Here is a 26817-nt window from a genome sequence, read left to right as displayed (position 1 = left end):
GGGGCTGGGGGAGGGGCTGGGAGGGAACGGGGAGGGGCTGGGAGGGAACGGGGAGGGGCTGGGGGAGGGGCTGGGGGAACGGGGAGGGGCTGGGAGGGAACGGGGAGGGGCTGGGGGAGGAGCTGGGGGGACGGGGAGGGGCTGGGGGAGGGGCTGGGGGAACGGGGAGGGGCTGGGAGGGAACGGGGAGGGGCTGGGGGAGGGGCTGGGAAGGAACGGGGAGGGGCTGGGGGAGGAGCTGGGGGAACGGGGAGGGGCTGGGGGAGGAGCTGGGGGGAACGGGGAGGGGCTGGGGGAGGAGCTGGGGAGGGAACGGGGAGGGGCTGGGGGAGGAGCTGGGGAGGGGCTGGGGGAACGGGGAGGGGCTGTGGGAGGAGCTGGGGGAACGGGGAGGGGCTGGGGGAGGGGCTGGGAGGGAACGGGGAGGGGCTGGGGGAGGAGCTGGGAGGACGGGGAGGGGCTGGGGGAGGGGCTGGGGGGGAAGGGCGGGCCACAGTCGCCGCCGGCCACCGAGCCCCTCCCCCTGCGGGCCTGACCCGCGCAGACCGGTCCCGAGAGCACTCGGTTGTCGGCAGCATACCCTACGAGGCCTTCCCCGGCCCCAACAACAGGGCTCGCCGGCCCCCTCGCCCGCACTCCGATGTGCCGACCTCCGAGTGACTTTCGGGGATGTCAGGGGCTGGTTCTCGGGGCTCACGTCAGGATCTACCGTACGGCATGCCCTAGAGGGTTAAGTAGTGCACGTGTTTGCGCGTTCCCCGCTGATTTTACAAAAGTAAGTGCTTCCCTTGCGGAGCGGCTGCTACTGTTGGCGACAAGGGGAGACGCGTGTTTACTGGCAGGAAACCGTGTCACCGGGACAGTAAAACGGTCAGGAAGAGCGTCAGTATCGATGGTGGAGGTCGTGCGGAACCGTCCATTCCGCCCCTCGCTGTTGTAGCTCCGGCTCTTCCTCCCCGTCGTACCTCGGGCCCCTCTTCCGGCCCCCACTCGTGCACCCCAGCCCAGGCCCCCAGTGCACGCCGGGAGCCGTAGTCCTTTGCGGAGGCCCGCGGCGGCGGCCGTGAGGTCATCGGTGGGCGCCGCGCCGCGCGGCAGGAAGGGGCAGCACGCGCCTGCCGTCGGCTGCCGGGGTGCAGGTCTCCCGTCGCGGCGGCCGCCCGACATGCCCGAGGAGGCGGGCTTCCCGCCGGCCAAGAGGTTCCGGCCGGGCTGCGGGCCTGCCGGGGGGCGCGTGGTGATGCTGCTGGCCGCGGGCGGCGGCGGCGGAGGCCGGAGGCAGCAGTCGGCCCTGGCGCAGCCCGCGGCCAGCCCCTACCCCGAGGCGGTGGAGCGGCAGCGCCGGAGCCTGCCCATCTTCTCGGCGCGGGGGCAGCTGCTGGCCCAGCTCCGGAACCTGGACAGCGCCGTCCTCATCGGTGAGTGGCCCGAGGGGCTCGGGGGAGAAGCCCCGCCGCGGGCCGCCACCCACGTGCCCGGCGGAGGGGCGTGCCGGGGACTTCGGGGCTCAGAGGGGAGGGCAGTGCGCGCACGGGGACGGGCCTGCTGCGGGGGAGCCGCCGGGAGGGGAGAACCAGGCGGGTCTGACGCGAAGTCGCAGCGTCTGGGGCGCGAACTAAGAGGCGGGCTTGTGATTCGGGGGCGTTGATCTCCTGCGCTTACGTTAGGAAGAGCACCCGAAGGACGGAGCGGACGAGCCCTCAGAGAGAGGAGGGAGAGCCAGGAGGGCGCGAGTCAGAGGAGTAGAGTCGTAGGAAGAAGGGAGTGAACGGATGCAGCCGTGGGGCCCCATCCGGCACCAAAGAAGTGCCCACTGGGTTTGGGTGCGGGGTACTGACTGTGGATCCCATTGAGCGCGCCGTCGGCAAAGCTGTGGGGGTAGGGGCAGGTGTATCCCCGGGCTGAGCACCGAGTAGGCGGCGCGGGGAGGAAGGCAGTGAGAGCAGGCTTCTGCGGGAGGAAGGGAAGGGAGCCGAGGGACTTGCATTCATGGGTTGACGGGAAGAGCTCTGTAGAGACGAGCTGAAGGAGCTGAAGAGGGAAAGCCGGCAGGAATGGGGGGGGGGGTGGAAGGGGCCGCGTGGAAACACGCTGGCCGGGAATAGGAGGAAGGCTATCCAGGAGGCTGGGGGGGGCGAAAGGAGGTGAGCATGGGTGTGGCGGGGGTGAAGTTTGTAGGGGGGGAGAGGGAGGGCACATGTGAGGACTTAAGTTATGTGGAATCGGTGCAGGAGCTCTGCTGAGAATGGGAGTCAGGGGCCCCTTGGGGAGGATGGGCACAGAGCCAGGCTGCAGAAGCGAGAACAGGATCAGTGGTCCGGCGGTCGTGCTGCAGTCCAGGTGCTTTGGCCCCACTACGGACTCATAGCTTCATATCATAGCTTCATCTGCGCAGGTGGGCTGTTTTACTTTAGCAATGCTCAGGAGTCTGGTGTAAGAGCAGAAAAGATGGACAGGGAGACGTCGATCCACATTTGGGGTTTTCCTGGTGGATTCAGCAGGAATGCAGCAGAATAATCACATTCTTAGTCTGTGATTCTTGGCTGGGTCAGGAGGATGAGCAGAGTGGGAAATGCAAGAATAATCCTATTTAGGACACTCTAAGGTCAGAGAAGCTTAGTGATAGCCAGAGGGGAAGGATGCCCAGGTTTACCAAATTCTTTGTTCTACTTAAGGACAGTTAGAGGAACCCACGCAGGTGGGAAATAACATTGGGCGCTAACTGTATGTGGGATGTTCAGGTTCATGGAGGAGACAGGTAGACCTTCCCTGCTCTCCAGGGACTTGGGGTGTTGGCGCACAGTGTAAGGTGGTCAGTGCTGGAGGAGAGATGGACGAGGTACCAGGGACACAATAGGAAGAGGCCACCAGTGCAGCCCCAGGGAGAGAGTTTGAGGTGTGACTCATCCTGTAGAGTTTGCCAGGCAGACCTGGCAACAGTGGGCGCGTCCTGAAGTGTGGGCCAGGGCGGGGGTCTGAAAGAAAGGGCAGACTTCAGAATGGCCGTGGAGTTTGTTGCAGGTGGTGTGTAAGTGGGCCCGAGTACATCTCATTTTTTCTTCTGAGAAGTAACCATTTTATGTAACAGTTGTATTTCCTCCTATGGTTTTTTATGCGGGTTACCTATTGTTGAACATTTACATTGTTTCCAGTTTTTTGCTGCCTGGAACAAAGTTGAATGACACATCTCTGGAAGCTAAATATTTACATGCATCTTTATTTTCTCAGAATCCATTCCTGCAAGTGGAATTGTCCAGGGTATAAACATTTTAAAGGTGCTTCTGATACAACTTGGCCTCTGAGGTGCAGTTCGAATGAACACTCCTCTAAGCGACACACTCGAGTGCCTTTTTTCCTGGGGCTTTATCAGCTTAGAGTTTGGTGAAATCTGTGTTAGCTTGCGTGTAGGTGAGACTTGTCTTCTTTCTCAGGGGAAACGGGCTCTGGGAAGACGACGCAGCTCCCGCAGTACCTCTACGAAGGGGGGGTCGGCCGCCAGGGTATCATTGCGGTGACCCAGCCTCGCCGAGTGGCTGCCATCTCTCTGGCCATGAGAGTCTCCGATGAGAAGAGAACTGAGCTCGGGAAGCTGGTACCTCACCTCCTTCTCTGCTGCTCGCCCACCCGCATGGCGCTTTCCTGAGGGAGGCTCGATCTTGCCCCGGTCACTCAGGCCTGTGTCTCTACTCATTCCCCAGACCTCACATGTCTGTGCCATTTGCTTTGCGTTCAGAGTCTGTTGGCAAGTTGGATAAATTAGTTGCTTTCCTCGAGCATTCTTCGGGATTCCGTAACCTCTGAAATCTCTATCTGTCTGAGAAATCGTAAGGACTTCTTTAGCGAATATGTGGGTATGGAGAATGAGCCCCAGAACTGTGGATACATCCACTTTGCGTGTGTGTTTATGCATTTCACCTTAAAATATTTGGGGCATCTTTTCTTGTCTGTCTGTAGCTTCCTTTTAAGTTATTAAGTAGCTAGGGTAAGAGTCTAGTTTTAGGTTCTTTGTAGTGCTTATACTTGCAGTTACAGGGACGCGTCGGCTGCCCATGCGTGCCCGAGGGAGCAGGGGGCTGCGGCCCCAACGAGGGCACGCGTGCCCGCCCGGCACCGGGCACCCAGCGGCTGCTCAGCCCGCGCCGACTGAACGAGCGGTTCCTCGCACAGGTGGGCTACACAGTGCGCTTCGACGACGTGACCTCAGAGGCCACCAGGATCAAGTTCCTGACGGACGGCATGCTTCTACGAGAAGCGATTTCCGACTCTCTGCTGCGCAAGTACAGCTGTGTCGTGTTGGATGAAGCCCACGAGCGGACTGTGCACACCGATGTGCTCTTCGGGGTGGTGAAGGCCGCCCAGAAGAGGAGAAAGGAACTGGGGAAGCTGCCTCTCAAAGTAGGTGTGGTTCGCATCCGGGAGAGGCTCGAGTTCCTTCCTCAGCCTGGCGCCCCTGCCTACCCTGCTTCCGGACGTGGGGGCACAGGCCTCACCGGCTGCCCGCCAGGCTGGGAAGGGGGTCCCGGACAGGCCCGGTGCGGCCTTGTCATCACGCTCTTCCGTCTCGAACGCAGGTGATTGTCATGTCCGCGACCATGGACGTGGATCTGTTCTCGCAGTATTTCAACGGAGCACCCGTCCTCTACCTGGAGGGTCGGCAGCACCCCATCCAGGTGTTCTACACCAAACAGCCGCAGCAGGATTACCTGCATGCCGCGCTCGTCTCCGTCTTCCAGATCCACCAGGTGCGGGCTGGCCACGCGGGGCTCACCTCGCCGTCCGGGACACACTCGGCCTTGAAACACTGCTAACCAAAGCGCCCCGTGCGCTGTGCCCGTGACATGAGTCACTGTGTCCGGCTTCTTACTTTTTGGCGTCTCTTATCTTCTCTAAAATGAAAAATAATTCCGCTCTGAGCGTCCTCATGCCTCAGCTGAGTCAGGAGACTTACTCGGTTAGAGCAGAACGGCGTTCGGTTGTCAGTGCTGGCCGGAGCCCGCGGCGCCGCCGCCCGACTAAAGTGTGGCCCCTGCTCTTTACTGCCTGTTGTCAAGAGTTCGTGTCAACCCAGTAACGGGTAGCCCTTTAGAGTTTTCGGGTTCTTTGGAAAAACCGAGTTAGAGAAACATTGCAGAATCTCATTTTATTAGACGTTTACTTAAGTCCGAGTGATTAAATCCTCTCGTTTTTGTTGCCCTCATAAAATTGAGTGTTCATACTTCATGTTAACTTTCTGAAAGAATCCAGAGGCAAATTTTTAAAAATAATTTTGATTTTAAGTGGTGAGTGCTTAAAGTTTAAAAGGGCAGTAGTTCGTTCTAAAAGAATCATGAAAACCAGCGGCTAGGCACATGGGCAGCTCAGTCGGTGAAGCGCCCGACTCTTGACTTCAGCTGAGGTTGTGATCTCAGGGTCAGGAGCTCAGCCCCAAGGGCGGCTGCTGACTCCTCCCTCAGCAGGGAGTCCGCTTGAGCTTCTCTGCCACCCCGCCTCCCACTTGCTCGAGTGCGTGTGCGCTCGCCTCTCTCCAATCAGTCAGTCAGTCAGTCAGTCAGTCAATCTTAAACAACCCAGCAGCTGCTTTTACGTCCCCGTTGCAGATCCCGGCTGCTTCCTCGTGATTCCCTAGTGTTTCCGACGGTACCTGCCGACACTGCGGGTCTCGGGCAGTTAGTTCCTGCCACAGGAGGTGAGGCTTTACCCTTACCCTCCCTGACCTGATGCTCCTCCAGCCTCTCAGCATAGATATATCTCATGGTTTTCAAGCCACCGGTCAGGATTGCAGCTTCGGGACCCCACGTTGCCAGCAGGACCCATCCCGATGGCTCCTTCCTTGTGCGACATAGTCGTACAAGTTTTCTGCGTTCCTGTGGCTCATTTTCCCCCAGGTGTTCCAGCATCTCCCATTGGAGCATCGTGAATATTTTTCCTGTGTTTGCATGCGATCACTTTTCCCCGGAGCGCCTCATGCTGTCTTTCTGCAGGGCAGGTTGCTCCTAAGCCTCGGCACAGCTTCTGGACTTGTCCCAAGCTTCCAGGTTGAATCCCATTCCAGCCTCCCCTGTCTGCCGTGTCTGTCCGGCCTCCTGCCCTGTCGGCTAGAGGAGGGCAGCTGGGGTCAACCACGCCGTGCTCGGGTTTCCCCCTCCCGTGACCCACCCCTGCCTCACGGCCGAGGCCCAGGCCTTCCTGTCTTCTCCAGGGAGCCCGGCCGTGTCTTGTTGCCGTACGCCCTTCGGACCACGCCCAGGCTGGAGCACCCTCTGCCCAGTCCTTCCCTCCCCCTGGTCTCTCAAAACGGGGCGAAACTTGGGATCTCTTTTCTCTTCTGCTGCGTCTTTTGCTCTGGGCTTAACCGTGTAGATGGAGGAACGTGCTCGCTTCAGCGGCAGATCTACTAGATGTGGGAACTGGCTTTTTTTTTTTTTTTTTTTTAAGATTTTATTTATTTGACAGAGAGACACACAGCGAGAGAGGGAGCACAAGCAGGGGGAGTGGGAGAGGGAGAAGCAGGCTTCCCCACTGAACAGGGAGCCCGATGCGGGGCTCGATCCCAGGACCCTGGGATCATAACCTGGGCCGAAAGCAGAGGCTTAACAAATGAGCCCCCCAGGTGCCCCAAGGGAACTGGCTTTTAAACATAGCTGGCCAACTCACTCAAGTGACAGCTCCATGTACTGTGGGTGGGGCCGTTCTCCGGGAGGAGACACCAAGTTTAGGCCCGTGTACCTCTCCACGGGGAGATCACTGCTATTGTGTTCCATGCAGCCTGCGCTCGTCGGCACCTAGTGACCCCACGCTTCCCTTCCACAGGAGGCCCCTCCTTCTCAGGACATCCTGGTATTCCTCACCGGGCAGGAGGAGATCGAAGCCATGAGCAAGACCTGCCGAGACATCGCGAAGCACCTCCCAGACGGCTGCCCCTCCATGCTGGTCCTTCCTCTCTACGCCTCGCTGCCCTACGCCCAGCAGCTCCGCGTCTTCCAGGGGGCCCCAAAGGTGAGCGCGCACCTGTCCTGTGCAGCCCCATCCCTGGGCACCTGTGGGGGCGGGATGCTCGGGTACCAGATGCATGAGCCGCGAAGCCGCGGGACTAGAAGACACAGCCCCTGATGGGGCTCCCCAGCCTGGTGGAAACAGGGAGAGTGGGGAGACCGTGGGGGTGCAGTGGGCAGAGGCAGGAGGTGACTGGTGGACGAGGGGCTCTCCCAAGTCCGACATAGACCATAGTGTGCCCACCACACCGTGTAGTGCAAGCGCCGGCCAGGCCAGGCACTGTGCGTTCACCGTGCATACACCCTGCGTGTGCGGCCTGCCTCTGGAGAACTGGCAGGGTGGGGGGTGGTCCCGTCGTGTAGACACGGACACCCCGAGAGACGGTGCTCAGGGAGTGCCCGGCAGGGCCGGGGGTCCAGCCCACACCTGCCTGTTCCCCTGCGGCTCATCATCTCAAGTAAGCCTTGAAGACGGGAACCTCCCTACTCAGTGTTAGGAATTCCCGTTAGTCACGTGGATCTGGAGCACGAGTGGACTGTGGAAGCTACGGGTGAGAACTATGTTGTGAAACTTCGGAGTCCTGGGTGTCACTTTCTGGTTGCTTCCTGCTTCCAGGGCTGTCGCAAAGTGATCGTTTCAACCAACATCGCTGAGACCTCCATAACCATCACGGGAATAAAATATGTGGTCGACACGGGCATGGTTAAAGCAAAGAAGTATAATCCTGGTGAGAATCGAGCTCACGAGCCCCTCTTCTCCCCATAGCTTCTCCCAGCCAGCGCCTCCTGCTTGGACTCATTGTGACCGACCAGGGCGGCACAGGCAGTGCGGGTGACCCGGGCCGAAAGCAGTCAGGTCCAGGAAGGGGGCAGGCAGCAGGAGCAAGGGGCCCAGTGTGGCAGGACGGGTCCAGGCTTCGCTGGCTTGAGAACAGGGGCCGGGCCTGGCCCGAGACCCCCTGAGGAGCTGGGTGAGGGGGCTGTGCAGCCAGGGACCCCCAACACCAGGGCAGGAGCTTCATCGGGATGGATGTTTGAGCTCCAGGCATCCCAGGAAGCAAACCTCCCAGGCTGGGGTGAGATACCATCTATTCCTGAGGGTGTGCAGTGAGAGCTTGCTGGACGCTCCGGTCCTCTGTCTGCTTTCTACTGGGCTTTGTGCTACGGAGGATTAGAGGCAGCCAAAGCGTCTGATTACAGAGCACGACTCAGCTCCCGAGGGTGCGGACTTGGAGTTAGTGTTGGAAGGACCCGTTCCCCCGTGCCTGACACAGAGCACACCTTTATCCAGGACGCGTGTCACATTCAGTCCCGGGAGTGACTCCATCCCACGTCTCCCTCTTGCAGCACAGCTGGAAGGGCGGGTGCAGGCACGGGCATTGGCTGGTGACCCGCTACCCTAGTTTCCTGGAGTCGGGGTGTGGGCACTGAAAAGCCCCGCGGCCTGGGAAACCCTTTGTCCCAGGCAGACCGGCCGAGCATATTCTTACGTTCCCGAGGTGCATCCCCCGCTGTTTCAGTGTGGAGCGCTTGCTCTGGTTCTGTGCTTTCCCACGGGGCCTTGGGGTTCTGGACTCGTGCTGCAGGAAGGGTCACCGGTGTTCTGAGGAATGCTGCTGCTTCTCCACGCTGCGGACCGGTGTGCTCAGGTGTTGGGCGAAGCGCTAACACGGGCCCTTCTCCCCCCAGGCAGCGGCCTGGAGGTGCTTGCCGTGCAGCGCGTGTCCAAGACCCAGGCGTGGCAGCGCTCAGGCCGGGCCGGCAGGGAGGACAGCGGTGTCTGTTACCGGCTCTACACGGAGGACGAGTTCGAGAAGTTTGAGAAGATGACCGTGCCGGAGATCCAGAGGTAGGTGCTCCCGCGCCCCCGCCGCCCCGTGCCCCCGCACCCCCCGCACCCCCGCCGCCCCCGCCGCTCCGACCAGGGAGCTGCAGGACCCGGAGCAGGTGCGTCAGCCGCGGGTCTGCTCCTCACAGGTGCAACCTGGCGAGCGTGCTGCTGCAGCTCCTTGCAATGAAAGTCCCCGACGTGCTCACCTTTGATTTCATGTCCAAGCCCTCTCCAGGTAGGCGGCAGGGGCCTGGGTGCATGAGGACCAACAACTAACGGGTGGGCTCTCCGAAAAGGGTCTGGGGGTCTTCTCCTCTCTCGTTCCCTTTGCTGCATAAGCTCGGCTGTCAGAGAGGCACCTGGGACTCTCCGGGGAGGTTCTGTGCCCGTAAGAGTTCAGGGGCGGGAGCCGTGGCTTCGCGTTGGGCCTGGGCGCGGCATTTCGTCTTCGCGCTTGTGTGCGTTATTACGTCGTTGGACATGCTGCTTGATCCTTCAGCAGGTGATGCGTGGACATGGTTAGAAATTCAGAAAGTAGGAAGGGGAGAATAGGAAGAGTTTCTTGGCTGGGCCTCGCAGGGCCTGTGGGCACTGCTGCATGTCTCCGCTTCCGCATGCGGGTCCCCGCGGCGCCACGGCACATCTGTGTGCGGGGTGCGTGCATGTGACGCAGTGGGGTCACGGGCCATTGCTGCAGGCAGACCTGAAGACGGGGGTGTCGCCGGCCGCTGTGCCCCAGGACCGGGGTTGGGCGCAGAGTCCTCCGCTCCCTGAAGCGCAGACTGGCTGCAGGTTTTCCTCCTCTCCCGTCTGTCTGTAGACCACATTCAGGCAGCTGTCGCCCAGCTGGACCTGCTGGGTGCTCTCGAACGGAAGGACGACCAGCTTACCCTGACTCCACTGGGAAGAAAGATGGCAGCTTTCCCTTTAGAGCCCAGATTTGCCAAAGTGAGTCGCCTCTCCCCACCGTGCCCCTTCTGCCCGTCACAGCTCGTGGGGCAGCAACCTGCGCCCCCCCCCCCCGCCCCGGCTTCACCTTCACTGTTGCCCCTGAGTAGCTGTAGCCCCACGTTGTGTCTGACACGCGCTGGCCTCATGTGAGATTCAGGGCCGCGCTAAGTCGTGAGCCCCCCATGCCCCCAGGAACGTGGGAGCCTGCGGGAGGGCCGTGGGCTTCTGGCGAGCAGGTGGCTGCAGAGACACCCGGCCTCCGAGGCCGCAGGTAGAAGAGCTGTGCTCAGAACGGGGGAGAGCTCGGTGCACACTGTCTGTCATTTCTGTGTGCAGACCGTACTACTGTCCCCCAAGTTCCACTGCACCGAGGAGATCCTGACCATCGTTTCTCTGCTGTCGGTGGACAGCGTTCTGTGCAGCCCTCCGGCCCGGCGTGATGAGGTGCAGGCCGTCCGCAAGAAGTTCGTGTCCGGGGAGGGGGACCACATCACGCTGCTCAACATCTACCGGACCTTCAAGAACCTGGGCGGCAGTAAGGTCAGCCTCGGCCCGGGCCTTCTCTCCCGCGGTGCGTCCCCCCGCACTTGAGCCTGACACACGCCTGCCCTTCGGCGGGGCGTCGTGAGCCGCGCGGTCAGTGCGGGCGGCCCTGCCGCGGCGCCTGCGCACAGGGCTGGCCTCCGCCCCGTCGGTGTCCCCCTCGTCCTTGCCGGCAGGGGCTCCAGGTGCTGGGTGGCCCAGCTTCTTAGCTCTGAAATGAGCTAATGTGATGCAAATACTCCAGTCTGTAGCTTTTTTCACGGTGACTTGACATAAGGAACTTTTTTTAAAAGTTTTATTTAAGTAACCTTTACGCCCAGCGTGGGCCCCGAACCCACCACCCTGAGATTGAGAGTTGTGAGCTTCCCCAACCCAGCCAGCTGAGGCCCCCGACATGAGGGAATTTTTAGTCTGTGAAAGTATTTCTAATTTACCCTTACCATTCATGCTTTCTGATACAAAGCGGTTTTCCTGTATTTTTGGCAACTGACGTCTTCTCTCTGAATTCAGCTACGTTCCCAAAGTTCTGTTTTTTTTCTCTGTGGAAGTGACAGGGTTGTCTTCTTTCTCTCCCGTTCAGGACTGGTGCAGAGAGAACTTTGTCAACAGCAAGAACATGCTGCTGGTGGCCGAAGTCCGAGCGCAGCTGAGGGATATCTGCCTGAAGGTACCGGCCCTCCTGGCATCTGGGAGACCTCCCCTGGGCCGCATCTGAAATCCTGGCGTCTCCCCTGTGGGGTTCTAGTCCCACTTTGCAGACGCTGAAACTAGGGCCTAAACAACTTGGGTAGTTTGTCCCGGGAGCCGGCAGCCTGGAAGGAGAGACCAGTTAGCTGCAGGACTCGGGGGCTCCCTGGAGGTGGTGACAGCTGAGATGAAGAGCGTCCTCCACAGGCGGGGGTCAGCGGAGTGTGGAAGCCAAAACCCCTGGCTCTTAAAGGGAGAGAGGGGGGATGGAGAGGTTTGTCCGGGAAGCTGTGGACCGGAAACAGTCGAGCCCCCCAGGGCCCCCGGAGGGCTGGGGGGCGCTCTCAGGCGGCTCTCTGCCCGCCCCTCCTGCTTCCCGCCTTCTGCCTCCTTGGTGATTGCTCTCCCAGGCCTCTTCCCCCCACCCCACCCCCCCCCACCCCCCCCCCCCGGGAGCCACGACAGTGGTCAGGTTTCCCGAGCTCCCACTCCCCACGGCTGGAGGGGAGAAGCAGGCTGGCGGGGTCAGGCGGGTGTCCACCCGCGCTCTGCTCGGCTGGTGCTCTGCTCCCAGGGGGTGCAGCTGAGGGGTGGGAGCTTCTGGAACCGGTGCTGGGGGGCCGACTGCGGGGGATGTGGACCCGGGAGGCTCCGAGAGGGGCTCACTGGAGGGGCGCGCCAGAACACGAAGGGGAATTTGGCTGCGGAGGAAGTGCAGGAAAGGCCCTTACCCCCTGGGCCGCAGCCGGCCATCCATCCCGGTCGGCGAGGCGTGCGGGGTGCCACGCCGGCCGGAGCCTTGGTGGCCCAGTCCACGTCCCGGGCTTCCGCTGAGCCTGACCGGGGGTGGTCTCTGCTGCTTGCTTCTCCCGCCGCAGATGTCCATGCCGATGGTGTCCTCCCGCGGGGACGTGGAGAGTGTCCGCCGCTGCCTGGCGCACAGCCTGTTCATGAGCGCGGCCGAGCTGCAGCCGGACGGCACGTACGTGACCACGGACACCCGCCAGCCGGTGGCCATCCACCCCTCGTCCGTGCTCTTCCACTGCCGGCCGGCCTGCGTCGTCTACACAGAGCTACTGCACACCGGCAGGTGCTACATGCGGGACCTGTGCGTCGTGGACGCCGACTGGCTGTACGAGGCCGCCCCCGACTACTTCCGGAGGAAGCTGCGGGCGGCCCGTGACTGAGCCCCCCGCCCCCCCCTGGGGGGGCCTGGCGCTGGGGGGGGCTCGACCAGCCCGAGCCCGGAGCGCAGGGCCCGACGACCCCCGAGCCCGGCGCGCAGGGCCGCGCGCTTCTGTTTAGGGGGTGGCAGCTGCAGCCCTGGGCGCTCGGTCCGCGGGGGCGCTCCCCCCGGAACTGCCGCAGTTCCCCGCCTGCCGCATGGGGGCGTCGCAGCAGCGCGCCAGGGTCCGCGCCCGGCCCGCAATGGACAGACCGTGAGACGCGGGCCCCCGCGCCCCGGGTGAACCCCCGAGTCCCTGTGACGGGGAGGATCCCCGAGAGGGGACCCTGCGCGGTTGCAGAGCCCAGCTGTTGTGCTTGGATCCGTTCTCACGTTCTAGAAGTTTGAGGAGGGCCGTGCTCTTGGCTCTCCCCTCGCGAACCTCCCGCCCCAGGGCGCCAGCCTCCTTGCGGCTCCTGGGCTCCGAGCCGGGCGGTGGACGCGTGCTGACCTGGCGGTGGGCGGCCCGCAGCACGGGCCCTGGCCGCGTCTCTGCCCAGCGGGGCACGTACGACCCCGCGGGCCTGAGGCCTGGCGCGGCCCTCCCGGCAGGGCCGGGCGGGGAGCTCTGGGGGCGGCTGGAGGGGGCGGCCGGTGAGGACCCAGCCGCACCTGGGGTTTGTGCTCTTGCGTCTCATTCTTTGTCTCCGTGCTTCCTCCTTTTTGGGGACAGGGGGACACGGCCTGGCTTTGCTCCTTCCTGCGTGAGCTGGTCCCGCCTCTGGGCGTCAGTTTGCACGTCTGTCAGAGGGAGTCCCAGGGTCTCCAGTCTCTTCCCGGCCTCGTGTTCTGAGAAGGGGAGAGACACCAAAGGTCCCTCTTCACTATTTAATCACCATAAGCAAGTCATCTTTTCCCAGAGAGTGTTTTGCCCTAAAAGAAGCCGACTTAGCATTTTTCCTGGGCTTGGTGGGTCTGAACACAGATGTGCAGTATTTCTGTCATTCCTTACCCGGTGGACCGCGGCTCCAAAGCAGGGGCCACACTGCCCGGGACGCTGTGCAGAGACCACGGGCAGGCTTCACTCTGGGGCGGGGGCTCGGCCTCCCCGTTGATTCCCACCCGAGCACCCCAGCGTCCGGCCAGGGCCGCGGGGTCCTAGATACCCCGTCTTCCTGAATTCTTAAGACTTTCAGCTGCCTCTTTCTCAGACCACCTCGTTCTTTGCGGTTGCTGACTTTCTGACGAGTTCAGAAAAATTTTAACTGTTTTTTTCATTTCTTAATAGAGGCCTAGGATGTTCAGCCTGATGGGAAAGAATACATTGTATTTTTAATAAAAAGTGAATCATGCTGGTAAACAGTGGGGAGTGGGTGATGACGTTCCTCAGTATGTTCTCTGGGGTTCCCTGGGGCAAGGGCAGCATCCGCCCTCCTCAGTACCTGTTCGAGCGGGAGCCCGGGGCACAGAGCTTGCAACAGCTTTAATGTTTCTGTACAGAAAGACGTTTGTCACCGCAACATTCTGGCAGAGTTTTGATACAGTAGTTTTTTTTATCGGGCTTTTCAAAAAGTTAATTTTTAACCTAGCTGCTCAGGGATTGAACCAGATTGGAAACCCCATTTTGACTACGAATTACTATAAAGAAATAAACGGCTGTTTATACCGAGCTGCAGGGGACACCGCACTTTCTTAAGTTCCGTGTTTCCCATTGACGTCGCATCGCCATCCCTGAGAAGACCTCTGAGGTGAGACGCCCCTTCCCAGCCTGGGCCGTCTCTCCGGATGAATCACCAGCTGCCCCAAGCAGCCTCGTGGGGGGAGATGCCCTCCCCGCAGACCACAGGCCTCCTGTGCTCCCGGCGCGCGGCCCGTGCGTGGAGTCCCCACGAGGGACGAACCGCCAGCACCCAGTCCCTGACAAGAAGCCCTCCTTGGGCGGCACCTCTGCAGGCTGCGGAGGGCGGGCAGGACGGAGGCCGGTTCTCGGACCTCCCTGCGCCCGCGTGATCCCGCCGTTCCGGCGGCTTGGCCAGGCCAGGCGTGACCACGGGCTTCCTCCAGCGCGCCAGGACCCGCGGCACTGACGGGAAGCGAGGGCTTTAGGTTCTGAGTGGATTATGAGAACTTGCCGGAGAAAACCCCAACTGCTCAGGTTTACGTTGTTTTGAGTCTGTTGGGACAGACAGCCCCGCGGAATCAGCAGCTCCTGTATATGACGGCCCACCGAACGCAGGACTGTCAGATCCGTTAAAGCTGAATCTTGTCCAGGATGTGTGTGGCTCTTTCTTGCAGCTCCTTTCCCTGCTGTTTAGAATATATTTAAGTATTAGTATTAGTCTTCGCCACTCATTCGGGAAGACTGACTTTCTTGATAGGGAGTGTCGGGCCCGAGGGCTCTCTAAGCACTAGAACCTGACCAGGTGGGCAGGAGTGCGAGGCCAGGCCCTCCTGGGGCTGATGCGCCAGCCCGGAGCCAGGAGTTCCCAGGCTGACTACCCGGGGAGAGGTCAGGGTGGGAAAGGGGAGCCCTCAACAGAGGTGGGGACTTACTAGCACCTGTGCGCTTAAAGGTCACACCTTTTCGTGTGTTGCATGTCTAATTAGCACGTTAAATGTTCACCCCAAGGGTGATTTTCAGTGTTACAATCAGAGAAAGTCATTGAGAGTTCCGCGCTGGGGTCCACCTTGGCACAGGCTGGTTTGGTGTGGTGGTATTCAGAAAGGGGAGTTTTGTCTGGGCAGGTAGAGGTGGGCATGATGCAGGCACAAGGCTGAAAGCCTGTTATGTTCCTGAAGTTTGCGCTCCTCCCAGGGCGGAGACTTTAATCTTGTAACAAAGCAGAGGTAACAGTCCGGCCGGAGGAAGGGGCTGTGGGTGCACTGAGGGGCCGGTATAAATGGAGTGGGGTCTTGGGCTCATCTGCCGTAAGGGATGCCGGCCTTGTTTGCTTTTGAAACAGCCCCGGGAGTTTTACCACTCATTTCTTATTTCTGATGTAGTAAGGCTGGAAACTGTTTCTGCATCCCCTTTGTTACCTTAAAATCCTTAGCTCCTGAGGTTTTTTGCATCTTTGCGATTCTGACACCGCCTGGGAGTTCTGCCAGAAGCTGCTTGGGCAAATAGGGTGTAGGTCACGGAGCATAGCTGGGGGCCTGAAGTGACCTCTTGGGTGCCTTGAAAACTTTTTCTGGTCCCCTCGCCCCCGCTCCCAGCTTCCTGGCCCCAGAACAATGCCGTGCCTTCGTAACTGAGTGCACGCTGGGAGGGTGCATGTGGGGGGGCGTGTGTGCGCACGCGGGTGTGTGTGTGTGTGTGTGCACGCCGGGGGAGGGGGCGCACGTCGGGGTGGGGTGCACGCAGGGGTGTGTGTGCACGCCGGGGGAGGGAGTGCACGCAAGGGGAGGTGCACGCTGGGTGGGGGGGCGGTGGTCGCAGGAATTCAGAGGGCCCGCCCTGGAGCGGAGCGGCTCGCGGGGCTCGGCGGCACTGCGGGTCCCGCGGGACGATCCGGCGCGGGCGGCGGCGCTGACCTCGGAGGCCCCCAGTAGGGGGCGCGCCTAGCCCGGCGCCCCCGGCCCGCCCTGCGCCGGCGCGGAAGCGCTCCCGGCGGGGGCGGGACTTCCGGCGGCGCGCGGGCCGGGATTTAGGGCCTGGCTTCGTCCTTCGCACCCGCACGTGTCCGCCGCCGCGATGCTGCCCCTGCTGCGCCGAGTGCCCCGCGCGCTGGGCTCCGCGGTCGCCGGGCTCCGCGCCGCGCCCGCCCCGCCGCCTCGGCCGCTGCTGCAGCCCGCGCCCCGGCCGTGCGTGCGGCCCTTCGGGCTGCTCCGTGTGTGCGCCGGCCTCCTGCGCGCCCGCGGGCCCTGCAGCTGCGGCTGCGGCGCGCTGCACACCCAGGGTGAGGGCCGGGGGCGAGACCGGGGGACGGGGGGGGGGGGGGGTCCCGAGCCACGGTCCGCAGCCTCCCGCGCTGGTGCACGACCCCGGGCTGCAGCCGCGTGGGAGCGCGTTTCCCGTCCTCACCCAGCAGGTGTTGCGCTTCGGGGCGGCGCTGCTTCTAATCCCCGGCGGCCGGCTTCGTCCCGAGGCTCGGAAAGGGAGCTGTGGGGAGGCGGTGGTCGCGGGCGAGAGTAGGAGGTCCTGTCTGTGGCAGGTCGAAGGGGGCGGTAACCGGGAAACGTCCGGCTTCGCGGGGAAACGTGGTGGTGAGTTCACTGCTGGAAGTCATTCTTCCGGGAGTGAGCTCAGCCTGGCGCTGAGGGTACCCGGCACCTTCACAGGGCGGGACCCCCGGGCCGAGCGGGTGTGCCTCGGGCTCCGGGGGGGCCGCACCCCCGGCAGGGGTGTCAGAAACAGCCCCGAGGCCAGGTTTCTGGTTGCAGTCGCCCCGAGTCTTTTTTAGGGTTTAGACTGACTGGTTTTTCTCTTTCTGTATCTTACGGATTTTCACGGTAGGAGACAAAGCTTTTGTTGAGTTCCTGAACGATGAGATTAAGGAAGAAAGGAAGATACAGAAGCACAAGTCCCTGCCCAAGATGTCTGGAGGCTGGGAGCTGGAAGTGAACGGGACGGAAGCCAAGCTGGTGCGGAAAGTTGCTGGAGAAAAGTAAGTTTGGGGGGCCTGTAGGGGGCACGCATGCGCGGGTGGGAGTGGGCCGACTCCCTGACCTTGCCGGACCTGCCCTGCCTTCTCCCAGAGCCGCCTTTATTACAGCAGGTCCTTGGACACGATTTCCAGGTGGTTCGTTCGCTGCACCGGGATCTGCTGCGAGTTGGTTTAATAAGTAAGACAGTAGGGAAGGGTGTCGCTGGAAGTCGGCTGGACCAGTACAGGCTGTCCTGGTGAGGCTGTGCCTGATTCCAGACACGCAGATTCAGAAATTTTTTTAAGACATTTATTAGATAAAGAATGAGCACAAGCGGGGGGAGGCAGAAGGAGAGGCAGGCTCCCTGCTGAGCAGAGACACACACACCCCCCCCCACCACGTAGGACTCGATCCCAGGACCCTGAGATCATGACCTGAGCTGAAGGTGGACGCTCAGTTGACTGAGCCACCCAGGCGCCCCAGATTCAGAAATTCGTACAGTGCTGACCGATACAGATTGGCCTCAGGTCTGCGGTGTGGACTCGCGCACCGCGGCCTCCGCTGTGGGAACGCAGGCCCTGCCCTGGCGTTTACAGCAGGGAACACGTGACGGTGTAATCACATGTGAGCGGCAGCGAGTGTCCCCGGGAGAAAGGTGGGGAACTTTCCACCAAGTTCAGCTGTTCACCGTCCCCTGTGTGAGTAAACTTCTGTGTATGTTGTAAAGTAGGGTTCTGGTTTTCTCTGCCTCCGGTGTGTGTCCATCCACCCCCCCCCACCCCCACCCCGTGACATCCCCTAAGCCATCTTTCTAGGGTGTGACTTGTAGCCGGTTTGGGCTCATTATAGATAATGTTCTCATGAACAGAACCACACCTGTGTGCCCAGGAGCTCAGCTTGGCCAGCCCGGGGACAGATGAGACCGGTTTTGTGGCTGACTGCGACACCAGCATCAGGAGAGCAGCTTCCTGGCTCCAGAGGGTGGCGGGTGGGGGTCCCGGGCGAGCCCAGGGGACCCGTGGCGCGTCGGTGCCAGAGGGCCCCTCCCTGTGGCTCCCAGTCCGACTCGGGAGCAGGGTTTGGCAGCTGAGGAGTCTTGCAGCTTAACTGTCATGAGTTGGGTGTTTCCAGTCTGCTTCGTGATTATAAAACTGCCCACTGCTATTTTGAAGAATGGATTTGGGGGCGCCAGGGGGCTCAGTCAGTTGAGCACCTGCCTTCGGCTCATGTCGTGATCCCTGGGTCCTGGGATCGAGCCACGCATCGGGCTCCCTGCTCCGCGGGGAACCTGCTTCTCCCTCTCCCTCTGCTGCCTCCGCCCCCACTTGTGTTCCCGCTCTCAAATGGATAAATAAAATCTTTTAAAAAAAAAACGGAGAAGAGCCGCTTTGGGCGGCACATAGGTTTGTTGGGGAGAGCCCCTCTGGGTCCCCGCTGACGGCAGGTGACCATGGTGCCTCTCTTCCCCTCCCCGTGGGCAGATTTTCTCGGGGAAGGAGGCTTCCGTTGGGGGCCACCGTGCGCTCAGCCGCTCACCGCCAGTGGAGGGCCCCTGGGACTGCGTGTGGCGGAGATGAAGCCGGGCCCGGAGCAGGGAGACTGCTGACCCCATGCCCGGATCGGTGCAGAGCTTCTGAGACATTGTTTAGTCGCACCTGTCACTGCAGCAGCGCTCGCTACTTGTCCGCCCATTACAGTTTCAGCCCCTGGCCTGGTCTTTGCCCTTTGCAGGATCACCGTCACCTTCAACATCAACAACAGCATCCCGCCCACATTTGAAGGGGAGGAGGAGCCGTCCCAGGGGCAGAAGGTGGAAGAACAGGAGGTGAGCGCGGTGGGGGGCACGGGCCTTGATCTCCTTTGTTCGCCACCGCTAGCAGGTGAGGGCCGGCAAGGGCACGGCCGTCTCTGGGCCGCTACTCCCCGCGCAGCGGTTTCGGGCTTCGGCACCAGGACCGCGGCCCCTGCAGGCTTGGGCTCCACGCTGCAGCCTGTTTGCTCAGTGGGAAGGAACTGAACCCGTCTTCAGCCTTCCCAGGATCGGGAGAGGTTTGGTATCGGGATGCTTATCTGGAGTGTTTCAAGGGAGGAACGTTCTGGCCCGGCGTGTCACGGGCTGGCAGTCAACACCCACCGCCGAAGCTGGGGCATCAGAGACTAAGGCCCGACACGGCGAGGAGGTGTTTGCCCCAGCCGCTGGCTCTCCTGCCTGGTCTGCACGTTGTGGGAGGCAGTGTGCCTGGTCTAGGCCTCGGCCAGCATTGGGGCCACAGGGTGCCCGGACTCCCTAAGCAAGTCCTGGGACCGTCTCTTGGCCGAGCACAGAGAGGACACCCCCGGGGCGCTTCTGTCCCAGCCGCCCTGGCCGCCATCGCCCTGATGCGGGACGGCTCACTGCCACAGGGGCGGGCGCTGTGATTCTTGAGCCGTGAGGACGGCCGGTTAGCGGGATTCACCGGCCTGGGTCCTGGGCTGTGACAGGAAGAGCCCGAAACGGGCAGCGGAAGTGAGATCTGGGAGGTTTAAGCCAGCTTTGCAGTGCACGGATGGAAAAACGGGCCTGCGGGAGAGCAGATCAATTAACTTAGCTGGGACCCCAGCTCAGATTTCGTCATTTGAGACCTAGGAAGTTCTGTAAACAAGTAGGGGGCTAACGGAAGTGAAACCCTGGAGACGTGTGATCCCCCACCCTCTAAAACCTGGTTCAGAACTCGGGGCAGGACCAACAGAAAGTGTAGCCCAGCCTCCTGAACGAGCTGGCATGTGGCTTTAGTGCTGTGGAAGATTCTAGGCTCCTTGTTGAGTAGCAGGATCGTGTAGGAGTTTGGAAGCAGCTAAGGGCTGTCCTAATGGTGGTGGTCGTCAGACCCCGGGAACCGTGAGCCCTCCCTCCCCCCCCCCCCCCCCCCCCCCGTCCAGGCAGTGGCCTGACGTGCTCTCGCTTCCCCAGCCTGAACTGACGTCCACACCCAATTTCGTGGTGGAAGTCATCAAGGACGGTGGCAAGAAGGCCCTGGTGCTGGACTGTCATTATCCGGAAGATGAGGTACTGTGGGCGGGGGTGGGGGGGCAATGACAGCAGCGTTGTGCAGCGGGGACCAGCAGAGCGGGGGAAGGGGTGAAATCTGGGGACTTCGCAGCTATAAATAGCCCAGTTTGTCCTGGGCCACAGCTTCACTTCTTCCGAACCCCGTCTGTTCTCAGGTCGGGCAAGAGGAAGAGGAGGAGAGTGACATTTTCTCCATCAGGGAGGTGAGCTTCCAGTCCGTCGGCGAGTCTGACTGGAAGGACACGAATTACACGCTCAACACCGACTCCCTGGACTGGGTGAGTGCGGGCAGGGGGGCGGGCAGGCGGGCGGCTCGGCGGCCGGCAGGGGTGCAGCCTGGGACTAGGAAGGGCCGTCTGTGCTCACAGGCCTTGTACGACCACCTGATGGATTTCCTGGCCGACCGAGGGGTGGATAACACATTCGCAGACGAGCTGGTGGAGCTCAGCACGGCCCTGGAGCACCAGGAATACATTACTTTTCTCGAGGATCTCAAAGGTTTTGTCAAGAGTCAGTAGAGCAGACCAGACGCCGGGCTTTGCCGGGGGACCAGCCTGTTCTGAAGCCAGACGCACACGGGCTTCGAGGTGGTTTCCTTCCTGATATCATGGAGAATAATTCAGATTTAAATTATTTCTGTTGCCCTCTTATTTACCCTTTGCTTATTGCTTCTCTACGACTTTTTTGCTCCGACGTTTTTGTATAACATAATGATGGACAATAAAATTGGTTTCTCTCTTCCAAGGTGCTCTGTTCTATTCTTCCCCCTTCAGCCTGCATCACAACACATCAAGAGCAGACAGTTTGAAAATTTTAATACAAAATAAGTTATAAATTAACGGCTGGTATTTACAAGGGCCTGTCTCAGGCGGAGCGAGTCCTGTTCCCAGGAGAACAAGTGGAGGCCGCTCTAGAGGATCACAGCCCACGTATCACAAGCCTGGATTTAAACAGAGAGTTCCAGTCACGAACACCATCTCCGTCCACAATTCAAGTCTCATCAGCAGGGACACGAGGCGGCTCCAGTGGGGCGTCTGCCTGCAGCGTGTGCGGCTGGGGCTCAGATCAGGTCCCAGGCATGGGCTCCAAACACTCTCCCCTCAGCACACAAGTGGCCGGTGGCTTTCGCGGCCTCGCAGGGAGGTGACTGAGGCTCCTGCAGCTGAACCCAAGGCTGACGGGCACGCCCGCTGCAGGCAGAACCCGAACTCGCGGCCCCTCGGGCCAGCACGCATCCCTGGCTCTCCCCTCCCGATCGGTGGGCGTCGGAGCACAGAGCGGGCCGCTCAGACGCGCCAGCATGCTGAGGAGCCCCTGACCACTCACGGAGGACGCCCCTGGCTTCCTGGCCGTCTAGCACATTCCATCATCCCATGGCCACCCAGACTGCTCATGCATGTCCTCCTGGCTGTGCGTTACCGACGGTGAGGCCGCACCCTGCCGCCCCCGGCCGCCCCAGCCGTCCTGGAGTCCTCAGAGTGAAACAGGAGGCCCTCCGGGTGACCGTGGACCTCCTGGTGTAAGTGACACGTGACCTCCACTCTCCTACACGAGACTAAGCTGCATTTGTAACTATCTACCCATCTCTATGACTTCTGCCGGGTGGGACCACCACCAACCACTGGCGGCTCCGCCACTGGGTCCCGCAGGAGGCTTACCACGCAGCTCATGAGGAGACTGGGCGTTTCCTCGGGCCCGGCCGCGACGGAGAACGCGGGCGTGTGCGGGCAGTGTGCGCTGTGCTCACTCACGCGGTCCTCCAAACAGGCTCGAAGCTTTTGCACCGTCAACTCTGGAGACTAGCAAATAAAGTTAAGCTACAGCCTGACCCCGGTCACCTCTGAGTCAACAGCTTGAAGATCCCGATTCCCCAAGGCCGGCTCGCGGGGATGGCCGGGCTCCGTGCGCCTCCGACCGCGCTAACCCCTTGACCTTGGTGGGCCCCTGCTCCCGCGGTGAGCCGCACCAGGAGGGCACGGGGCCGCCTGCGCTACCTGAACCGCGCTGTCATACACGTCGGTAACCCGACGGAGAATGAGAACAAGGCTTTCCTCTTTTACGACGATAAGGAATGCAACGTTCAGGAAATACTCAAACGGGAATTGTTAAAAAAAAAAAAAAAAAAGCCGTTGAGCTACACGGAGAGGGCAAACCCTGAGTCTGCACCAGGCTCTGTGCGCCCCTCCCAGCCGCGAGCCGGGAACGCGGACCGCACTCCGGCCACACGGCCCCGCCTGAACCAGGACCTGGAGCACCAGCCGCTGGGAGCGACTGTGAAACGCTCGGCGGCGCCAGCGAAGCGGCCTCCAGCAAGCAGACACACGTGGGAAGGGGGACACTCACGTGCGAGGGGAGGTACAGGCCACACGGACACGTGACCACACCGCCGGACACACTCACGTTGGACCTGGAAGCAGAGCTGGGATCACAGCACGCCAGGGCCGGCACCCCGGCACCCCCAGACCTTTCCGGACAACCAGCTTCCGGGGGGACATGCCACCCACCCGTCATGCCGCAAGGGGTTTGGAATCTCTTACTTTGTGCACACAGGACAGATGAGGGGGTTTGCCTCCCACTCGGCCAGCATGACGCTGAGACACTTCTCATCGAACTGCAGGCTCTTCTCATACTCCCTGAGGATGCACCGCTCTGCGGGGCAAACGGCAGCTCCAGCAAGCTCCCCGCCTCCCTCCCCGGCCCGGCCGCCTGTCCTGCACGTGAAGCCTCACCCACACCAGAGAAGAATCCAGGCAGAATCCTGCTACCCATCACAAGATGTTTACTGCTCTGCCAGGCTTCGTCTCGTTGGCTCCCTCCCCTCCTGCCTGTCCTGCGTCAGCAGCGCCGGGGCTAAGGGCTGAGGACACAGAGTTCACCACCCCACCCCCCCCCACCGCCAAGGCGACGGGAGCAGAGCAGAGAGAAGACCCTGACTGGGCACTAGGTGCTGAGTTTAAAGCGATCTGTTCCCCGACGTCCATGTGCTCAGTCTGTGTTGTTCACAATCTGTGTTCCTTCACACAGCGAGCACGGAACCACGCCGAGGATGTGGCAGGAAGGAGGGACACACGCAGAAAAGCATGAGCTCCCAGTCTACACGCCAGGGCCAGCCAACCACAGCCCGACCAGCCCACGGGCGATCTTCTAAGTCAAGTCCTACTGGAACACGGCCGTGCCCATGAGGCCTACGACTGTTTTACACCAGAGCAGGACCGAATCGCTGCCCCAGAGACCGTATGGATCACAAAGCCTTGACATTTACCACCCGGCCGAGAAGGGCATCTTCGCAGTCGGGCTGACGGTCTGTCCTCCCGCACCCTCCTGGGGCAGCCGCCACTTACTGGCGAGGCTCTGGCTCTTGTCCACACGCTACGTAAGCCTACAAACTTAGAGGGCAGGTCTATGATGTCTCTTACAGGAAATAACAACAAAGCCAGGGCCCAACAGGGCTCAGTGACACAGGTGCTAGGCCGTACCCCGCGGCCCTAGTGATGCCCCAGGGGGTGGGCGCCACGAGCGCCCCGGCAGGCAGCAGGGAACGGCTGCGAGGGAAGGCAGGCAAAGTAGGTGACGTGAGCACTCTGATCTCGACTGCGTCCCGTACGGAGACAGGACTGCTATTCAGCTATTAATGGAGAAGAACCAGAGAACAGAATAAACACAGGACCTGGACTCGCCACACGGAGGTGGCTTCTCGGCCCCAGCACTCGCTGAGCCGCCCGCACCCCTCTCCTCTCTCATGCTAGCTGGTCAGCTTAGTCAGCAGGAGAAAGCGATCGCACAGAACGCGGAGTCCGAGCACCAGGCCCAGTCACAACAGACTCTCGGGAAGAGCCAAGACTCCGGAGTAAAAGCAGGGACTTCTGACACCCGCCTGGAGCGAGGCATAGAGCGGGGGCAGTTAAGAAGGAATTCTGCTTTGGAAAGCGCTCAGCGCTCCAGTAGCTAGGTGCAGGTGGAAGGACACTCCCAGAGGTCACCTTGGTCAGCCATCTCCTGCTGGATTTCCTCGAGCTCAGCCACGTCCAACAGCTCCTCCAACTGCAAGAGAAAGTGCAGTTCTGATCAGTCGGCAAGTCCCACAGTGACTGAGGCTTGGGAGGCTGGCCCGAAGGACTCCGCTTTAACTGAGATCTGTCCTGAGATCTGAGATCCCTTCTCTAGGATATGCTGACGACGTGCTAACGGGATCCCCGAGAAGTCATCAACACATGATTAAACCACCCAGTAACAAGATAAGGGCCCCAAATTTGGGGGGAGAGGGTAGAGGGCAGCGGCTAAGTACTTGTTCTGCCAAAGCTCGGAGCTGCTGGGGGGAGTTCCTAACCCCGTAAACCTCACTTCAGGCCTCTGTCAAGTGGGAAGAGACCTGAATGGGCCCTTGTGAGCACTAAATAGGACCATGTAACCCAGACATCCGGCCTGCGCTGGGACACACGGGAGGCACCCGATGACGCATCGTGACTACAGACAGCCCTGATGTTTTCAGAGCAGTTTGCCAAGCTTCTCTTATATCAATGTGCTGACCACGCTCTCTTCTTCCTCGTACAAACGTGGAAGCGAAGCTCGGAGGCACAGGACAGGTAAGGGTCGAAAGCACAACCGGCGTCAGAATTCCAGAAGCACTGACATCCAAGCCAGGGCTCTTCCTCGTGCAGGGTAAATGGTTTCCGGTCCACACCCAGCCCCCGACTCTGGCCAAGATGAGAATCAGAGAGCTCCTGGACTCCCTCTTCAAGAGAGAGATTGCTAGCCCATGCCTGCTGAGTCAACATTTCCAGCAGGGGAGCCCGGGGGTGAAACATCTTTCTTTTTAGCTTCACAGATGCGATGATGCAGCAGATTGGTAGAGTCTGGTATTTATGAACCATGAATCTAGAAGAGTCTAACCTTAAAGACGGAAGAGCCTGGGTTCGAGGCAATGGGAATCCTGACTGGGGGCTGGAGGGTGGAAGGTGGATGGGTTCAGAGGACTTGGGGGCACAGGGCACTCTTGGTGCTGTAGCACCTTCCCCGGAAACACATATCCCAGCCTGACCTGGGTCAAGACCTCCGGACAGCTGTCCACAGACTGCAAAGCACTCCACTCTTCTTCCATCACCTCCTGCACCAGAAGGGTGTTCTGACATCTCCTTGGCATGCTGCTTCCAGCCTGGCGGTATCTGTTCAGGAGCCTGTCCCGGCTGTTTCTCATTCTCTCCAGGCATCCCTTGGAAGGAGAAAGACAGGGAGTGAGTCCAGTAAACAAACAAACGAACAAACAAAACAGATTCTTAGGGGCGCCTGGTGGCCCAGTCGTTAAGCGTCCGCCTTTGGCTCAGGTCATGATCTCGGGGTTCCTGGGATCAAGTCCCGAGTTGGGCTCCCTGCTCAGCGGGGAGTCTGCTTCTCCCTCTGCCTCTGCCCTTGCCTCCCCGCCCCAGACTTATGTTCTCTCTTTCTCTAAAAAAAAATTTTTTTTCTTAGACTAGATGCTAAATCATTAACAGAAATTTATAGACACAAAATATCAACTACAGCCCTAATTACTATTATTTTTGCATGTGCATATTTTGCATATATTTGCATATTTACATATGCGTTATATCTGCATGTTTTGCATATGTTGCATATCTTGCGTATTTGCGGAAATATTGCATATTTCTGTCCAGTCCTTATCCACAGACAGGGGAAATTATCATGCTTTGTTTATGTATTCTGATCACCACATTCAGATTTTATTTTATTTATTTTAAGAAGAGAGAGAGACGGAAAGAGCGTGAGCTGGGGGTGGAGCAGAGGGAGCAGGGGAAGGACAGGGAAAGAATCTCAAGCAGATTCAGAGCTGAGCATGAGCACGACGGGGGGGGCCCGATTTCACCATCCTGAGATCGTGACCTGAGCCGAAACCAAGAAGAGTCCGTCGCCCAACTGACTGCGCCACCCGGGTGCCCCCAGATCACCATATTTTATAGCCAACCTTGACCAAGGGCAGCGTCCTTCATGGTTGGGTAATATCAGCTCAGCACCTGCTGCGCTACGACAGGACGTTCAGGTTACACCCACGTTCCTGCTGCTTTGGATATGGCTACCGGGGCCGCTGTCGTGCACAAGGTTTCTCAGCCTGGGGCGATTTCATCCCTCACGGGGCTCGGGGCAATGCCTGGAGACCCTCCTGCTGTCACTTTAGTTTTAGGACTACTGGCATCTAGCGGGCAGAGGCCCGGGATGCTGCGAACCCTTCTACGACGCAGGGAACAGCGCCCCCGGCACCGAAGGCCCGTCGGGCTCGGGACGTCAACAGCCCAGGTTGGGAAGCCCCCGCGGTCGGCGGTCATTCCCAGCGTCCGACTCTTCGACGGCGGTGCACACGCCCGCCCCTTCCGAGATTCCCGGGAAGGCGGGGCCGTCTCGCGGGGACCACGCTGATGTCATAACAGGTCAGAAGGGACGCAGGCGCGCGCTGCCGCTGGGACTCGGTTCGAACTAGACAAAACCTCCCGTCTGGAGCAGAACTTCCCGCTCGCAGGGGGGAAGTGAGCCGAGCGCCTCCCGACCCCCCGACCCCGGCCCCAGCGGGTGGTGGTGGGAGCGCACAGGTGCACCCGCGGCGTGCTGGCACTGGGCCGGCTCCCACGACCCCGCACGCAGGGCCCTGAAACTCCGGCGGCGACCGGCTCCAGCCCAGCCCGGTCCGGTCCCGCTCCGGGGCCGCTGCCGCCGCCGCCCGGCGCTCCCCCAACCGGCCTCGCCCGGCGCGCGGGACGGCGGCTGCCCGGGCCGGCCCAGCCGAGGCTTCCCAAACCCCACGCCCACCTGCCGGAAAACCTCTTTCCACGGCGCCGAGCCCACCGCTTTGTACAGCGAGCGGCGCCCGGAGCCCGGCGCCTCGGCCATCTCCTCTCGGCGGGCGTCGCCGCCAGGAAGCCCCGCCCCCCTGGGCGCGCAGAACCCTGGGAGTTGTAGTTTCCGGGCGCTCCCCGCGCCCATCCGCGGGGCGTTCTGGGAGGGGCGGTCCCACCGGCCGGCCCCG

The 26817-nt window shown here is 61.0% G+C and overlaps 3 protein-coding genes across 3 annotated transcripts; 2 read left to right on the top strand and 1 right to left on the bottom strand.

Annotated features, from left to right (window-relative positions):
- The first annotated feature begins 502 nt into the window (after positions 1–502).
- Positions 503–14442, top strand: DHX33 (DEAH-box helicase 33). Its single transcript, XM_028124952.2, has 12 exons — positions 503–1418; positions 3432–3592; positions 4168–4395; positions 4572–4742; positions 6811–6996; positions 7609–7720; positions 8682–8841; positions 8970–9058; positions 9644–9771; positions 10111–10314; positions 10898–10984; positions 11883–14442. Exons 1-12 carry the CDS (start codon positions 1166–1168, stop codon positions 12189–12191), a joined length of 2088 nt encoding a protein of 695 aa, XP_027980753.1. The 5' UTR covers positions 503–1165; the 3' UTR covers positions 12192–14442.
- A 1355-nt stretch (positions 14443–15797) lies between these two features.
- Positions 15798–20549, top strand: C1QBP (complement C1q binding protein). The gene is made up of 6 exons (XM_028124953.2): positions 15798–16068; positions 16626–16776; positions 18488–18581; positions 19707–19802; positions 19961–20083; positions 20174–20549. The coding sequence occupies exons 1-6, from the start codon at positions 15864–15866 to the stop codon at positions 20321–20323; spliced, it is 819 nt and encodes a 272-aa protein (XP_027980754.1). The 5' UTR covers positions 15798–15863; the 3' UTR covers positions 20324–20549.
- Positions 20550–20603: 54 nt separating this feature from the next.
- On the bottom strand, positions 20604–26709 carry RPAIN (RPA interacting protein). Its single transcript, XM_028124954.1, has 7 exons — positions 26601–26709; positions 24844–25014; positions 23786–23846; positions 22343–22454; positions 22149–22212; positions 21464–21604; positions 20604–20745 (listed from the first exon to the last, which is right to left on the bottom strand). The coding sequence occupies exons 1-7, from the start codon at positions 26679–26681 to the stop codon at positions 20716–20718; spliced, it is 660 nt and encodes a 219-aa protein (XP_027980755.1). The 5' UTR covers positions 26682–26709; the 3' UTR covers positions 20604–20715.
- Between the last annotated feature and the right edge of the window lie 108 nt (positions 26710–26817).

Source organism: Eumetopias jubatus, unplaced genomic scaffold, assembly GCF_037043125.1.
Source record: "Eumetopias jubatus isolate StellerSeaLion01/CBP00866 unplaced genomic scaffold, mEumJub1_p1.0 scaffold_10, whole genome shotgun sequence".
NCBI classification, from domain to species: domain Eukaryota; kingdom Metazoa; phylum Chordata; class Mammalia; order Carnivora; family Otariidae; genus Eumetopias; species Eumetopias jubatus.
Note: the sequence above shows the minus strand (reverse complement) of the source record. Positions and strands in the feature narration are given on the sequence as shown.